We start from the raw sequence: 17,500 nt of genomic DNA on the forward strand, positions 1-17,500 counted from the left end.
AGGGTTAAATGAAATGCTAACCCTAACTCGCAGTAAAAGCGAACAGTTTTAAAGTGGACCCGAGCTTAGTTTTATATACTTTCTTAGCGCTATTTGAAATGGGTGCGTTATAGTCTTAAATACAAATGTTTATCAGCGCTATTTGTAGGCAGTCAGCAGTTGTCATACCTCTCCTGACATGCTACAGTAACTGTTTTAAATAAGTCAGGCCCGGCCAGGGGTTTTGGGTATACGGTATCCCGGCCATTTTAATTCAGGTATATGGTATTTTTTGGTCAAAATTCGGGTACAAAGTGTTTAGTTTTTCCTGAATTGTAGGTATTCGGTACATGGTACAGAAATGTATGATTCACTTTTCAGTTTTATTATCGCTCTAATGCTCACCAGAAATAGAGCAAGATTCTCGAAATTGTTACTGTTTGGCTTTCAAAATCAAATTTGTGTTGCTGAAATAATAGGTGAAATCCATCTGATAACCATGGTATCTGATGGACTCAGCGTCACTGCAGACATCATCTGTTCTGTGAGTGTTAGCGTCAACAGCCTGTTTGGAGTAGTTTGCAAAATCAGTGTTGAGTTCTATTTCTCTTCATCATCTGATGCTGTGGGTTTGTTCCTAGTAAACTTTCAGACAGGGCATTGTGAACGTGTGCTCTTCAATAGCAGTGCATCATTGAAGCAAATCCAAGGGATATGCTCTAAGTCAAACGGAAAAGTTATTCTTGTGGATAGAGGGGCCAACAAAATCAAATAATTCGATGCCGTATCCAAACAAGTGACTAATCTCACTGGATCTGGTCAAACTGGATCAAAGGATGGGTGTGACTTATCTGCTTCTTTCTCGCAGCCAACAGGAGAATGTTGCGAGAAGGATTCACACTCAATTTTTGTTGTTGACTCAAGCTCTGGAAGGCTTTGACTGATCACCAGTGTTCAAGCCCTAATCAAATACTTACAAAATCTGTGTCTCTTCCTGTCAGCCCTCAATCTGACTGAGACAACTACAAGGTTAAGTTTTGATGAGACATTTACCTGCGTCCACCATTACTACGCTTTTCACGAAGAAGCCTTGTTGAACGTTCGTGGTATCAAGGGCTCAACTTCCCAGACCCAAGGACCAGAAGGAACACTATCTGCTAGTACCACCGTGGGCTGAACTCCGTTAAGATGATGTTGGAAGGCTTCTCTAGACTGAGGACAACGTGTTGGAACTCAATCCAAATTTCATTTAACACATAGACGTTGAAAGCCCCTTAACTCTCTTTGTTAAAAACTTCTTTTTCAGTGTGAGACGAGGTAATACGGACACTCCCAGGATGCTAGACTTTTATTTGCATTTTCCCAGATGTATAAACAAACTATTAAAATGTGTCACAAGTATGAGCTATAGGTACTTTGCAAAATTAATCCAGTACTACCTTCAGCCTACTTTAGGTGATGTTGACATACATGTAAACTTCTGCGACCTTGCAAAATTACTGAAGCTTTTGTGTGGTTGCTTATCCAAGAAGCAATCGGAGGAGATCCATCAGAGGGCACAGCAGTATGGTAAGAGTGTCAGGCAGAATACCGCTAGAAACTTTTCAACAAAAGACAAGCCAGGCAGGTTTAGTATCACAGATTTTACGATTTTTCATGATTTTCAGGTATATTGGTATCTTGGGGGCAAAATAGCAGGTATATTGGTATCCCACTACCCCCCCCCCCCCCCCCCTTCCTGGCCGGGCCTGATAAGTGCGTAAACTTTAGAATTATTGAGAGCTTCACCCTGATTACTAAAATGCAGGCTGCAGTGTCCCTAACCTTACATGAAAGCTAACCATTCAAAATCGCTAAGCTGAGTCTGCAGTCTGCAAGTGTCAGACAAAACTGCATTCCGGGTAAGAGACTGACATGCGTTTAGTCTAAAAAACCATTGTCTTGGTTTTTGGGTAAAGAATAATTTATTATTGGTTCATGGTTGGTGGAAGTAAAGCACTTTTTCACATGAAAGATAAAGGGGTTTAGTTTTTAAAGAAGCTGTGGTGCTGTGTTAGTGGGTAAGGAAAGAAAAAAGGGTTTATCAACCGAGTTGATATCATAATGGCAAATTGACCACAGTGACTGCAAAGAAATTTGAAAGCTGAAGTTTCGAGTGTTAGCCCTTTGTCAGAGCGAAACCCTTTTCTGTCTTTCACAAGTAGGACAGTCCTTTTCATAATGAAAAAACAGTGATATTCTTTAATTGTTCCTTTAGCAATATAACTTGTATAATACAAGTTTCATATACCAGTATTTGTCTCTCAGATACTTTTTCAATTAAATAGAGCAGTATACAACTGGAAAGTAACTAGACCATTACACATAACAATGGTATTATTAATTTGTACTGTTACAATCTTAATAAACTACAATATTTATCTTGAAAGGAAATAACTCATTTTGCAAAATAGCCTGTTTACAAGCTGAATGCAAATTAAGGAAACGTTTTTGAAATAATCGAAAGTAAGATTAGTAGCACTTCACAGGTTTGATGTTGTAGAAGAAATAAGTCATTCTAGACTTCTCAAAACTTGGTCACTATTCAAGCATATTTTTTTTCCTAAAAGCATGTTAAGGTACAAGGGTGACATTTTTACCATCACGTCAATCGCTCTCAAAGAGAGGAATGTTGGAGCTGCCATTGGTTGTTGGGCATTTTCTGTGCATGGAATGGATGTGTTGACAACTTTCTGGTTGATTTCTGCACAATTTCTTGAAGCCATGTTTCCGTAATTTGCTGTCCTCTGGGAGAAATTTGACTGTGTGCTTGGGACAAGACTTGAAACAGTTTCCGTTTTAGAACTACTTTCTTGTTGTTTCCTGTGAAGAGTTTGTTGTTGCTGTAAACCCATTTCCTTCGAGTTATCATGCAACTTTTGTTCCATTTGGTTAATCATTTCGGCTTAGATCGCTTTTTTTTTCTTTCGAGAAATTGCACATGTGAATAAATCGAAGTTTTGACTGAGAGAGGCCTGGGGCGAATAATAAAATATTCATTTGTAAATTGTTCTGAGGAATTGCTTGCATGGTCAAGTGGTGTGGAGTTCAAGATCAAGTTCTGGTGAGTATACAGAGTCTTGAGAAATATAAAATGTCTGTGAGCAGTGTTGTGTAGAGGGGGTGGGTGCAAGTGGTAATCAAGGGGGAGAAGGAAGGAAGGGTGGGGTAGGATGGAAGTACTGGAGAAGATCAGGGAGGGGTAGGTGAGTAGAAGGAAGGAAGAGATGTCTAGTTCTTTTTTAGGCCCCCTAAAAAACCAAGCCCCCGTTTTTTTTATTAAGTACACCCCCAAAAAAGACAAATCCCTTTTTAGACAGTTGATTTGTTTAAAAAAACAGTTTAAAAAATGTAAACTGTTTGAAAAAAAATGAAGTGGTTTAAAAGAAATTAAAACCAAAAACAAAATTAAACCACAACATTACACTTTACCACAAAAAGTACTGTATTTGAACTTTACCTTAAGGCATTTCAATACAAGATACTAATAAAATAACATTCTCTTTACTAACACCAAGGTATACAAGATAGGTCTTATTGATGATGACAAATTAATGCTCTGATTGTAAAGGGTAATTGTGAAGAACAGCTCACATCCACCGACCGTCGGCCAACACATACCAACAGGCTACCAACAAATTACTGACAGGTTACCAACAGATTACCGACAGCTAAACTAAAATGAGAACTTTACTGACAGGTTACCAGCAGTCGGCAAGGAGAAAGAAATCCAGCAAATAACTTATCGTTTCTCGACATACTTACTAAATGAAAACGAGAAGCCACTTTAGCACATTTTCCTTGTTGAATCGCTAATCCATTGCGAGCTGGGATGCTTCAGTATATCATGTATGTCTACACCAGTTGACCTTCACTAACGTTCTATGTTTTCGCTCTTCCTGGTAGCTAGTGCTTACGATAGGTCTTCCATTTATCGCAGCACTTTAGACATTACTGTTTCCCATACAGCACACGGTGTAACTTTCAAATGCGGTTTTGGTCATAAGTAGCGCAATAATTACGAAACATTGTTGCCAACAACTTACCGACACTTCACCCACAGGTCACCAACAGTTTGCCAACAGTCGGTCAACAAACGGCCGAAAAACGGTCGACTGTCGGCCAACAATTTTGACCAAAACTGTCGACTGTTTGTTGGCCGACTGAGGGCCGATAGTCGGTCGACTGTCGGCCAACAGTTGGCCGACTCTAGGCCGACTCTTGGCCAACTGTTGGCCGACTGTGGGCTGACTGTCGGCCCACAGTCGACCAACAGTTGACCGACAGTCGACCGACAGCCGGTGGACGTGAGCTGTTCTTCACAATTACCTTGTAAAGGACATTGTGATTAACTGTGTGGCATCTTTTCTATCGTACATTGTCCTTATATTTTCTTTTTCTGACTTATAAAACAAAGTTTGCGGTTAAGTTTGGACAACATTTTCACTGGTGTTATCTCTTCACAAATTTGTCCCTAAATTTGCTTAATTATTTATTAATAGTAGCAAAATCTTACCCATAGAATTTGCTCTGCTACACAATTTACATTTGGACACAAAGTTAGCCCTCCCTCGACTGCCTTTGATAGCTTGGCTTTCCTGTGATAATAATTAGGAATCAAAAGCACTATAATTAATACCACTAAAATTAACAAAGAAAACCAAAAGCCTTAAAACAATAACTTGGTTTCAGACATAGTTTAAACTAGTCACTCACTCAAGCTCCAATAATTATAATAATATTTTATTTATCAAAGCGCCTATTTTGTATTCTGCCTTTCATGAATTTCATGTGTCACTGTGACCTACTGGTTTTCTCTTATGAATGTATAAAAGTACTTCATAGGAAGCTTCAGCAGATGATGGATTCAATAAATCTCAATCCAGCCACAAACTTGATGGGAAGTACATACTGTAGTGCAAATCTATGATAGTTAAGCTTCCGATCCATACTATTTACTCACTGGCTATTAATAAGGCCTTCCAAAGTTTGCCCAAAAAATCGACCATTTTCAAGTATTTTCTTGTACAACTGCAATTACACAGTTAATAACATTCTTTTCGTCAAGTAACTTACAGTATATAAATTCATAATAAACTGCAATTTACCACATAACAGTCATAACCTCTGTTCATATGAGTTCACATGATGTGCTCTTGAAGGAAACTACAATCTTGGACAAAACTCTAGGGAAAAATTCTAGCTTAACCATCATTTGACATGCACTTACAAAGTATATTGGTCCTTCCCCCACCCCAAATCAATGTTGATAATGTGATGCCAATACCGTGCAAGCCTTTGGTCTTTTTTTTTTTGTTACCAACATTGGAATGGGAGGAGGGGGAAAGTAGGAAGAATTTAATCGTTATCACAGACAAATTAGAGCGTCACATTTTCCCAACGAGTTTTGTACAAGATTGTAGATACATGTACATGTCATGTTACAAGTCACTGATGACCGTCCTTGCACTTGAGACCTCTGTTCGCTTCACAAATCTATGTCACGATTTAATGTGATTGAAAAACAGGCAATTCCACTCACACAGTGGCCTTGTCACAGCACATAATTCTCAAAAACTTACAGTAATACATGTATATCACAATCAACTTACAGTGAGACACATGTAAACCCAATCTTTGGTATTTTCACCACAATTCTGGCATTGAAGCTAATAAATCAAAAAGAAAAAAAGTTATAAGGGCAGGATAATAAGTAACTGGTATTTGGTACTTGTAAATATGACAGCACTCTGGAATGTTAGATTCAAAAAGAATACATAAAGATACTTTGATATCACCTTTTTTCAAAGCAGTCCCAGAACCCAAATCCTTGATTTTTTTTGGTGAACCCCTCAAAAATCCTCATTGTCATCAAGGTACATGTATTTAACAATTCCTGCACGTTGTTTTGGTCAAATAATTCCGGATCCCAAAACCCTGATGGCCTGGGCGGTCCACAGGTGTAGGAAAACAAACTCATGTACCAGACTTAAGTCTCAAGTTTGCAATTTAACTCATCAGTGAGAAGCCGTTTAGGAGTCAACAGGTTAACAAAGGTTTTTAACCTTGTTACCTTTTAATGAACTAAAATAAGCGAAAAAGAATCAATTTCCTTGAAAATGGAAGTCTGTACTGTAACATCTGGATCCTTAAAGGAAACCTCCACTAAAACAAGAATACAACTTCAAAATATTTAACATAATGTTTACTATCAAAATTGTTCAAACGTTTTTTAATGGAATCGTTTGTATCCGAAATAAATGAATTTCAAAAACGCTTGTTTTGATTTTCAAATTTCCTGGGCGCCGCCATCTTGAATAATTGTGACGTGTTATGGTTGCTCTTTTGTATTTGCACAAAGAGCTTTTGTTTTAAAACAATAGGGCAACCATGACACGTCACAATTATTCAAGATGGCGGCGCCCGGGAAATTTAAAAACCAAAACAAGCGTTTTTGAAATTCATTTATTTCGGATACAAACGCTCTTATTGGAAAACTTTCGAACAATTTTGATTGTGAGCATTATGTTAACTATTTCAAAAATATATTCCTGTTTTAGTGGAGGTTCCCTTTAAATCACTAGTAGTAGTTACAAGTTAGTGTATTTGAGTGCTCCCCAGGAGAAAGGATTCACCAAGATTTCGGGGAACAGAGCCACCACACTACAAGAACAAAAGTCAAAATAGCTGGTCTGCACATAACAGAAGAATTGATCTTCTCTCCAACATGCCAACCTGCCAGGCACTGGTACTTGGTTCCTTTTTGCCAATTTTATTCCCTTAGGCTGTTATAATGCAGCTGTACTTGAAATCCATCGCGTTGTTTAAGTCCATGATCTGGGTTTTACAAGTCCAGTTCAGACTTTCCATCTGACTATTTACTAATAATGTATGCTAAAAAGAACTTGAACCTCACAAGGCTAGGTGTAGCCAACGTACAAATCGATAATTAAGTTATAAACTAAATTTACGAAGCATGCGCTTTTCGTAGCTTTTTTTTCAAACTTTTCTTACTTACCTTTAAGTACCAACGAAAATCCTCTTCATCTGGCCTCACATTAGTTAGATTTTCAAGATTTGCCTTGAATTGTAAGGCTATACGCTGATTTCAAAATGTAAACAAAGATGTCTGATAAGTGACAGTTAGACGAAAAACATTTTAACCGTTCCAGCTTAGAAAGATTGAGCATTAAGATTATAGACAGACCCCTGAATCTGGCGCAAAAGACAGCAAATTAGAAAAAAATGTTATTATTTTTTTCCACGTTCAAAAAAATAATTGCCTACCACCATTATCGCTTGATGTTTCTGCGCCCGCAAGCTAACAAAGACAGAACAAGTCAAATTAATGTCATGCGCATATGACATTGCAGTTACAACATGGCGCACAACAGATTTCTCGCCCGTACAATTATGGTGGGTGAAGGAACCTTAAGTCAGGCCCTCCGATCCCTACAGCGTGTGTTGGCAGAAGAGAAAGTCTTGAAGGACATACAGCTAAATAGATCCTATGAAAAGCCGACTATAAGGAGAAGACGCTTAAAGTACGAAAGCTCCCTGAAAATATATAACTCTGAGATGAAAAAAAAAGTCGACTTTCTGATGTCGAAGCAGCGAAAAGTGACTCCTTGGACGTAAAACGCGACCACCTTGCTATTTTAGACTTTGATTGCCTTGCGTTGTTATTCTATTGCGTGGATGTTTGGCCTGAGTCATAGTTCTTTGCTCGGCTAACTGTGATAAGACACGGTAGCTGAGAACTGTCGTCTTCTGTTGACCGATTCAGATGGAGTCAGTCAGTCATGGGTTTCTACAGTATTGATCGCAATCAAGTTGATCTTTGAGGACAAATGTTTGCTCTGACGAAGGGCGAACGCTTGAATCTTCTCTACGGTTGTCAATTTAGAATATGATTTATCAACTTAGTTGATAAACCCATTTTGTTACTTGCGTCTTTACCGGGAAAAGATCAGGAGCTGGAGTTGTGTCGCTTCATACCGTGTGGGTACTTCTCAAATTTGGCAAAGCAATCTTACGTCACCTAACAGTGAAGGGGCTGGAAGAAGTGTCCAGTGGTGTTGAATTTGCTGCAGCGTGTCACTATTTTGATACACATACATGTAACAACTAATTGCCACTAGTAGACTGTGTAAGTAATCTTGAAATATGCAGGTAAAGTCTTCTTACGAGCCAAGTGGCCCATTAACACAGGAATTTCTAGTTATCGTGAAAAATCTTTCTCTATTCGTTAGCAATCATCCTTTCAAATTTCAGAGAAATCGACCAGTCCGCAAATATTTTAAGATTTTTTTTCCAATGACAGGTCAAAAGGCCAAGTGGATTTATGCATAATCGGGCAAGTTTGGGAGATCAAGTTGCGTGTGTGACGCGTTATAACTATTTGTTCACAAAATGTTTCCGAATCTTCAAATATCACCACGTAAGACAAGAACATCATTCTAAAAGCTTATTCTACGCAAAAAATAGGTTCGGGAGGAAGTTTTGAGAGTGGAAATCAAGTTTACGGTCCACGCTCCGCGAGACCGCATGGAATATTTAATTAAGTAAACACAACAGAAAGACGCTAACCTCATTTTGACATGAAAATCCTTTACTATTGCTATAAAAACTATCCAGATATCTATGCTAGGCTGTAAAGAAACTCTCTATGTAATTTTTTCCGTGATTCCAACTAAAATTCCCTGGATTTCATCCCCTTCGGTGAGGGCCATTTCTGCTTGCTCGATGGCGATTTTCGGAATATGACGTTATGATGTCATTTCAAACGAGTCTAATAGAAACTGGCCAGTGATTGGCTAATATCGTAAACATGCGTTCTGCCAAATTTGGAAAGAAACGGAAGTAACGCCAATTTTCCACGGATTTTTATATTTTCCCGTCTTTTTAATCGGGTAAACTGCGCCTTAGGTAGAAATTGAGTTAAAAGCCAGAGCTTATCCCAGTTTCTGTATCATGAAGCGACTAGGAGTCTTTCTACTCCCCCCCGGATGGGATGCTAGTCCAATGCAGGGCTACCCCTAGCACTGAATTTGCTGGTACCCATTTATACCCTTGGGTGGAGAGAGGCACCGTGAGAATAAAGTGGCTTGCCCAAGAACACAACACAATGTCCCCGGCCAGGACCCGGACCCGGACCCGGACCACTTGATCCAGAGTTGAGCGCACTAACCATGAGGCCACTGTGCCTCCTATTGAAATATGCAGAGGAGGGAATTAATTATTGATCGGGCTTACATACACATAAATATGCAATTTATGTGTAAACAGCTGTGAACGAACAAGTTTTTCATCATATGGCAATTTATCCCACTGGTACAGTAAAGTGGCCATGTTGGTGGAAAGAACAATAGCGGAAAAGTGTTTTGGGAATATGACTATTATTATTATGCAAAATTTGAGCTACATTTTTCATTTGTTTTGGTACCAACGTGGCCGTCTTATCACATTTACAATCAAAGAATACAGTGAAAGGATTTTTTTTTCACAATTCCTTGTAATCTGATTGCCTAATTTGCCTGGACATCGCTGCTTGCATTATATTGAGAAATAACCCATTAGAGTGCGACAAAGTTATAGACAATGCTTGCTCTTTCGTTGTGTCATGATCTTGGTCATGTTCTACAAGCGTTGAATATTGTGGTTAAAAACAAATTGAATGTGGTTAAGGGTTGTCTTTACTCCACATTTTGACCACTGTGATAATGAAAAAAAAATTAAGCCTGAACAAGTTACAAAGTTAAGAGTTCAGGAGCAAAAGTCTTTAGGAAACACAAGCTGTTCATTCCATTGGGGACTATATAATAATCTCAATAATGCACTTTGATTGCTTCTCACTGATGATCTACAGTATAAGAGTGATATCATCATCATGCACTTTTAGTTGTTTATTTTATAAAACAAGTAGATCCCAATCCATGTTGCCATGTGTCTGTTCAGTAATACAGTAGATCACAAAAGATGTCAAAATTTGGTAACAACATCGGTGTCACATGAGGCACTTTTTTGACGTCATCTGTGATCTATCACCGAACACTGAACGCATGCTAAGGTGAAAATATCTATTTGTTAACTCTTTATTATGTCATGGAATTAGACCTAACTTACTTGTCAAATTAATGCATTGAAGGTCATGTACAAATGTTAATCATCACATTAGCCCTGCTGAACATCTTAGGATTTGGTTCATGGCAGTCAGCGTGAACAGTATTTGAACACAATGAGTCTGCCTTTTGGTTGAGGGTCAAGGGTTTTATGTCGAGGGTTCCAAAAAATATAACAATGATTATAATAATAGCAATATTAATGATAGGGTTATCGTCAGCCGGCAAAAAACTTAAAAGAAAGAAAAAATAAGTAGACCTTTCACTTTGCATTGCCTTGTTTTGCGAAATGCTGACCAGGATTTGCACAATCTATCAGATTTGTTGCACCCTACTGAGAAATGACGAGGCAAGTGACACAACTTCTAACAGCTCTTCAATGCTTGCCCAGTGGCCCCTGGCCTCTAATGATTCAACATCAAGATCTTGCGTCCATTGCAATCTCATTATCTTCGCCACTGTCTTGCAAGCTTTTTTGCTGTACATTTCCGTGGCAGATAATTTTCCACCGTTTACCTTCCTGAGGTCGATCAACTCGGAAATGGCGTCTATGTAACCCAATCTCCCGCCATGTCCAAGTTTGCACTCACCTTGTAATTAATCTTGGAGAACACAATCCATTACCTCGAAATTTAAGGGGATGGCTCTTACCAAACCGTTGCCTTCAAATAGCCATTTCTCTAATTCCTTTAACTCTACAGTTATCCTTTCTTGCCAAGTGATTTCTATTTAACATTTCTTTGTCTGGTTCAAATCACAACCACATTTGGTAAATCACGTGACCAAAACAGTAAATGCCTAAAAACTTAGCGAGTTAAATATGTTTTCCACAAGTTTTTAACGCAAAAGTGTGAGAACATTCTAGCACAAAATCTGTAGCATGGATTTTAAAAGAAATCATTTCTCAAAATAATTATGAGGCCTAAGGCCCTCCCCTGATACACTTTTCAAAATATCAGTTGCGTGCTACAGTTTACGAAAAATGATGGGACAGTTCCCATCTGGTGAAAAAAGTGCTTCTTCCTTTCGTTTCCTGAGAGCCTTTACCTGTTTTACACTGAAACGCAGGGCAGAGGACTGGGACTAGTTGTGCATGCGCGTTCTGATTGAAGTAATGTCACATCTCTATTGAAAACGTTACTTCATAGAACCATCCATGGAACCTTTTGCAGGGCTCTTTGACTAAAAAGCTTTCTTAGCAACCATTGTCTTTCTGTAGTTAAGTGCCACCCCCTTAATTCCTCCTCCTCTTCGCAGCAAAACTTGAGAAATTTCAAGCATCTATTGACAATCTGCTGAGCGGGACGATCTTTCTTTTAACCGCCGCAACTTCCAGCAAGCTAAGTCGTAAATTGCTCGCCAATTTGACTGGAAGATGTGAAGGACGGCATTAATCTATCGCCGGGTTTTGAATGCGTAGACGATACATCACCAACTTTACTTGAGGCGCGCGATTTCGTTCGCACTTTTGAAGAGTTTGCGGCAAGCTTCAAGTGTTCCCCGGGTTTTTCGTCGAAATAAAAGAACAAACTATTGCTTGTTGTTGACATGTTTTCTACACCCGCGTTGGCTTTGAAATCCTTAATGTTCGCTCAATCGTATTGAGAAATGGTAAAAACTGTCAGCATCGTCTTTTCCTAGGTGAACACGTTTTGGTTCAGGCCATGCCCCATCGATATTAGACCAATCAATCTTGTTTGCTTTACAATTTTTTTCTTAGTGAGAAGAAATGGATGCATTTAAAAGAACACCTTCGTTTATCTCATTCAACAAAGGCTGATATAATAACAACGGAACTAACCAACCGGAACCAGCAAGAGAAGTGTCGTGCATTTTTTGGATAATTGTCACTGCAGTTATTCCTTCATTGCATGCTTCACTATGACATATTATTGAGGTTAGCAGCGCAATCCAACGGTTTCTTAATCTACCAGAAAATAAAGTAGCAGATAAAAAGAAGCAGACAAAAAAGAGAACAATAATTATTCCTTAGAAACAGCTTAGAAAAGACCAGAAAATGAGCAATAAAAGCAAAGCGCTACGTGAAAACACACCATATAGAACAAACCTTCCTCTTGTCGCAAAACAAAACGATAAAGCCTTTTGGCAACTCGCGAGTAGGAACAAATGCTCTACAACTAATTACAAAGGATTAACACGTTATTAGGACGAATTGATTACAAATCACAGATAAACAAGGTCTAATTTGTTCCACTCATGATTCGGAACTCAGAACAATTAGTTCCCTTTTTAACAAAAAGGTCCATTTTGTTCCGTATCTTTATAAAAAAAACGTTCCATGTGATCAAAAGGAACACATTTTTAGGAACAATAGTTCCCAAATCACATAAAAAGGACTAAATTGTTCCACTCGGGATTCGGAGCTCGCAATAACTGGTTCCCACGTTATAGAAAGAAACACATTTAGGAACAATAGTTCTCCAATCATTCATTAAGGCCCAATTTGTTCCGCTCGGGGTTCGGATCATTTTGTTCTCAAGCCGTATGACAGCATGTTCCGATTTCATCAAAAGGAACACAAAATAGAGGAACAATCTGTTCTCGCTTTTCAAGAGGGGACCCTTCCAGAATCAAGAAAAGGAACGCCTCTGAAAAACAAAATGTGCTAAAAAAACATTGTTGGTTAAAAAGAAAGGAGCCAAAAAGCGACCAAAAGATCACTTTGCTATTTTTTGGTTTTAAAGTTGATTTATCTAAAGGTCTTTCTCTTTTTGTTATCAGCCTTGATAGGCTGTATCGTGAAAATAATTGTTTAGGAGCGGGTTATTGTTTAACATTTTTTTCATTGGGTCTTATTATTGTATCATTGACATGGTTTTTGTCTTTTGGCGTTAATATTATTATGTCACCGTTTTTCATATTGAAATTATTACTTGGTCCATCGAACAATATTTTTTTGAGTTCAGGTTTAAATTTTTCATTTATTTCTATATTTTAAATATCCTTTTCATCATTAATTGACTGAATTGTATATCCAGTCATTTTATTTAATATTGTCTTCAGCTTCTTTATCATTCACTAAAAGAATGTTATTAATAGCGTCTAAAAAAATTTTTTTGAAATTAAATTGTAAGTTTGGTTTTTTGTTTATTTATATATATATATATATTATAGATATATATATATAATTTTTAAGTCTTTAAACCCTTTTAAAAAAATTATAATTATTATTTGTAAATAAATATTTTATAAAAAAGGATTTAAATATAAATTATTATATATCGGCAAAATGACAAATATTGAAATTAACAGTTGTGTTTATAAAGTTCATCTATTATACGACCTGTATGCAGGTTCAAAAGATGGATATATTGTTCATATTTTAAAAATAATTCCAATGAAAGGTAATTTAAATTCATTTGGTTATTTGACATGTAATGTTAGAAATTGCTCAAAATGGTCAAAAATGTTGTCAAGTACACCGTTTTATTTTCGAGTGGATTAATACCTGAAGGTAAAATTATTGATCATATTAATAACAACAAAATTGACAATAAATTAATAATTTACAACTTTTGACTGATAAAGAAAACGTAAAGAAATTGGCAAAAAAGTACAAAAACAGAAACTTTGTCAAAGCTACCAATTGTGATACTAAGAAACTGTCTTATTTCAATAGTTTATATTCAGTTAATCAACATTAATTGATCAATGCTGGTATGATAAAAATGATTTGTGATAAATCATATGGATATAAAACTGCTATTTCCAAAAAGAATGATCAAATCTATAAATTTGAATACGTTGATAAAAAAGACATGCCTGAAAATTATTTACAATGCACAAGATTAGGTTCGAAAAGATGAAAAAATAAAATCAAAAAAATACACATAAAATATAAATTGAAAAAATGGACTTGCTCATGTGGTAAAACGTATAATTACAATTATAACTATATTCCTCCAAAATTTTGCAAAAATAATTCAAAACATTAAACCATTATTTGTGCGTTCAGAAAATTTAAAAAAAACCGTTTTAAAGGTATAATACATAATAATTAAAATGAAATTATATGGGCATAGTGATTTTTTGAAATATGGTTGTGATGTAAAAGGTTGCGTTTATAATGTTATTACTGATGAAAAATCATAAAAATGATACAACTTATTGTTATTTAATAGACAATAATAAAGTTTAAAAAAAAGGTTTTGTATCTGATTTTATACACGAAGCTTACATCATTAAAGCACAACCAACACTCTTTGCAAAACTCAATAACAACAAAAACTTATCATGTTAGATCTTTTTTAAACACATTATTCAAAAGTAGTGAAATATTGATTTTGAATAATGAAAAGAGTTCCTTTTTTTCTGTAATTTTCATCACTTTCTGATTCGTAATTATCTAATTTTGGATCATAATCAGGATTGCTATCATTATTATATTCATTATCCCAATCTTTAAAAAGGAAATCTTCAATCCGAGAATTTTTTAATAAGTAACATGATATACTATGCTAAAATTTGGATAGTTTTTAATAAATTTGCATATCGCAGCTAATTCCATCATTGTTTAATCTAGAAATTCCAACCTGTGTACAACATTCTTTAACATAAAGGTCATCAATGCCTTTATTTAGCATATAAATAACCAATTCAGAAATGGATTCAGCAATATTTTCAATATCATTCTTTTCACATTTGGTTAAAGAATCAATTCTTTTGATATGATCAACCATTTATATATGTTTAGATGATATTTTTCATAAATCAGTCAAATTCTTAATTGGTATCCATGAATTAAATTTATCAGGATATCCTTTCCATTTTACCAAAGCTCTTTTTTATAGTCTCTCCGGATGACTTTATCGATTCTGAATACCTCTTGTTTGGCTTTTAATAATTCAGGCTCATAAAAAACTGCCTTGTATCTCCTCGTCATTGAGATCCTTTAGTTTGTAAGTGGCTAGATTAGTGTATTGTATTTCATTTATTATAAACAATTCTTCGGTCCAATTTGGTGTGTACCCTTTATCCAAAGTCTTTCTTTTATATTTGCTTATCCTAACCTTATCACCTATTTAAAATTTAAGTTTCTGTTTTGATGTTTCCATATCACCGTATAAATTGAAATATACTAAACCTTCATGCTTTTTCTTTGAAGCCTCAACAGGTGTCATTTTTATTGAACTGTGTTTAGTGTTGTTATACCGTTTTAATATTTTAGGTAGTTTGTCTAAATATTGTGTATTGCCTTTGACAGTGAACTGCTTCCACATTTTGTTTTTAATTGTGCGATTTCATCTTTCAACTACTGATGATTTTTCTTCATTTTCTGTTGAATAGAGTGTTATTTTATTCTTTCCTAAGAGGTCTTTCATGCGTTTGTTATCAAACTCACTTCATTTATCGGTACACAAATATTCTGGTTTTCTACCATCTTTAAAAATGCTTTTGAAGGCTTCTCTAATGGTCTCTCCTTGTTTAATTTTCAATGGTACAATCCAACCATATAAACTGAAAACATCTATCACCATAAGAAGATATTTGTAGCTTTTATTCCATTTGCCGAATTGTTGCATTTCAACTAAGTTTGCAGCCCATATTTGGTCAATATGATTTACAATAACACGCCGCCGAGTGAATTTTCCCTTGACTGGTTTATGCAGCTCATCTGCTAACTGTTGCTGCCAACTTATTTTTTCTTTACTCGACGGCTTTTTACGTTTTTTGGATTAAAACCAAGTCCAATTAATTTTTTTGCTTGCATAGTATACTTGACCGGTGTAGAAAACCATGGTCTTTTACTAAAAGGAATATCTCCTGTTTGTTTTATCATAACATTGTGTGCCTCATGCTTTTTCGACAAATCATCTCCAGCTTTGCTATAAGCTATATCATGGGCTTGACAAATGCTATCTAACCTGTTTATAGGTTTGCGAGTAGATGAATCATTACTGTTCAATTTATCTTCTAGTTTTGTACTTGGTCCGCAGTAATTGTATTTTTTACAAGTCGGAGTTCTCAAATGCAATTCTCCAAGCTTTGATAAATGTTTTTGGATATCAATAGCTCCACCATCGAGTTCTTTCCTGTTTTTTCTTTATATTTTTCCTTGGTCTGATCTTTGTTGACAATTCATTGAGAGCTTGTGTTCCAACATTATGAATCGCTGCATTAAGCTTATCCAAAGCATAGTCAATAGCCTTTTTCTGGGTTTCTCAAAGCTTCTGAACCATAGTATCTGCCCATTTCAACTGATTTTTTGCCGAGATAAGGGATGCCTTTTGTGAAAAACAATTCAGCTCCAACATTACCTAAATCTGACATAATCCCTTTGCTAGCCATTTCTGACTGGCTGATCAGTTTCCCTGATTTTTAACAAATCGAGTCTTTTTAATGCCACATTCAGCACAAGTACAAAAGAAAATAAGTTTACCATTTTTAGCTTTTTTATAACCTGAAGGTTTAATGTATTCATTTTTTTATTTGTTTAACACAATATGATTTCATTTATTTATATATATATATTAGATATTTTTAAAATACTGTTCAATAAATTTCTCATTGTACATTGTATCATGCATATTAAATACTTTAAACAGATCATAATATGAATTGCCTTTATTCATTTCATTACTGGGTTGCCAACCCAGTCGGAATCTGTCTTTAATTTCGTGGTTTTTTTATTTTTCGTTTTCTTTTTTTTTTTATTTTTTTCCGTGTCGGTAAAAGTCCTGCCTGTCACTCCCCCGCTAAGTGGTGTCTTTGTGCATAGGGCCTTCTACGCGTATTTTCTTAGGATCGAGAGGGTAGTGGGAAATGCATAGATTTTTCTGCTGGACACAGTAGAACGATTAACTTAACCGGCAATGGCGTCGAAAGTCATGTAACGCGAATGGCGTTTTAGTGGATCTTTGAACAAAATGTACCCTTATGAAGCTCAATAATGGCAAGCGAATTGGATACTGAACAAGACAGGCGGTCGAATGTTAGAAGCATCGAGTAATGGACTTCGACAACAATCTGTCGCCCGTCGAGCCGTAATCAAAGTGAGCTGTCTTCCTACAATTTTGCCAAGTGTGGTGTTTTGTACAACACTCAAACCAAATGAACAGTTCTCTGGTAACTCAGTATGGGTTCAACAAAGACAGAGGAGGAATCCATATAGTGGATCTGTTATCTCAGTTGTCTCGCTATTTGTCAGATTTGTATTTACCTGTTCTCAACTCTGCACAGTCTTCCGGTATAACAATTGGAAATTTCACTAATAAGTCATTGACGTGAATGGCGTTTTAGTGGATCTTTAAACAAAATATACCCTCATGGAGCTCAAGAATGGATCGTCAATTGGATGAGCAAGACAGCGCTGAAAAATAAATATCTAGATTTTAAGAGAC

General features: G+C 36.2%; 1 protein-coding gene across 1 annotated transcript in view; it reads right to left on the bottom strand.

Annotated features, from left to right (window-relative positions):
• LOC138023563 (UPF0587 protein v1g245604-like) overlaps positions 1-7,329 on the bottom strand; it is a 36,251-nt gene extending 28,922 nt beyond the window's left edge. The window contains exons 1-4 of the mRNA XM_068870569.1: positions 7,306-7,329; positions 7,037-7,120; positions 5,631-5,687; positions 4,535-4,616 (exon numbers count right to left, since the gene is read on the bottom strand). Coding sequence (XP_068726670.1) covers positions 4,535-4,616; positions 5,631-5,687; positions 7,037-7,120; positions 7,306-7,311 — 229 coding nt within the window. The 5' untranslated portion in view covers positions 7,312-7,329. The remainder of the gene's footprint in view (positions 1-4,534; positions 4,617-5,630; positions 5,688-7,036; positions 7,121-7,305) is intronic.
• Positions 7,330-17,500: the final 10,171 nt, after the last annotated feature.

Source organism: Montipora capricornis, chromosome 11 (assembly GCF_036669925.1).
Source record: "Montipora capricornis isolate CH-2021 chromosome 11, ASM3666992v2, whole genome shotgun sequence".
Classification (NCBI taxonomy): Eukaryota; Metazoa; Cnidaria; class Anthozoa; order Scleractinia; family Acroporidae; genus Montipora; species Montipora capricornis.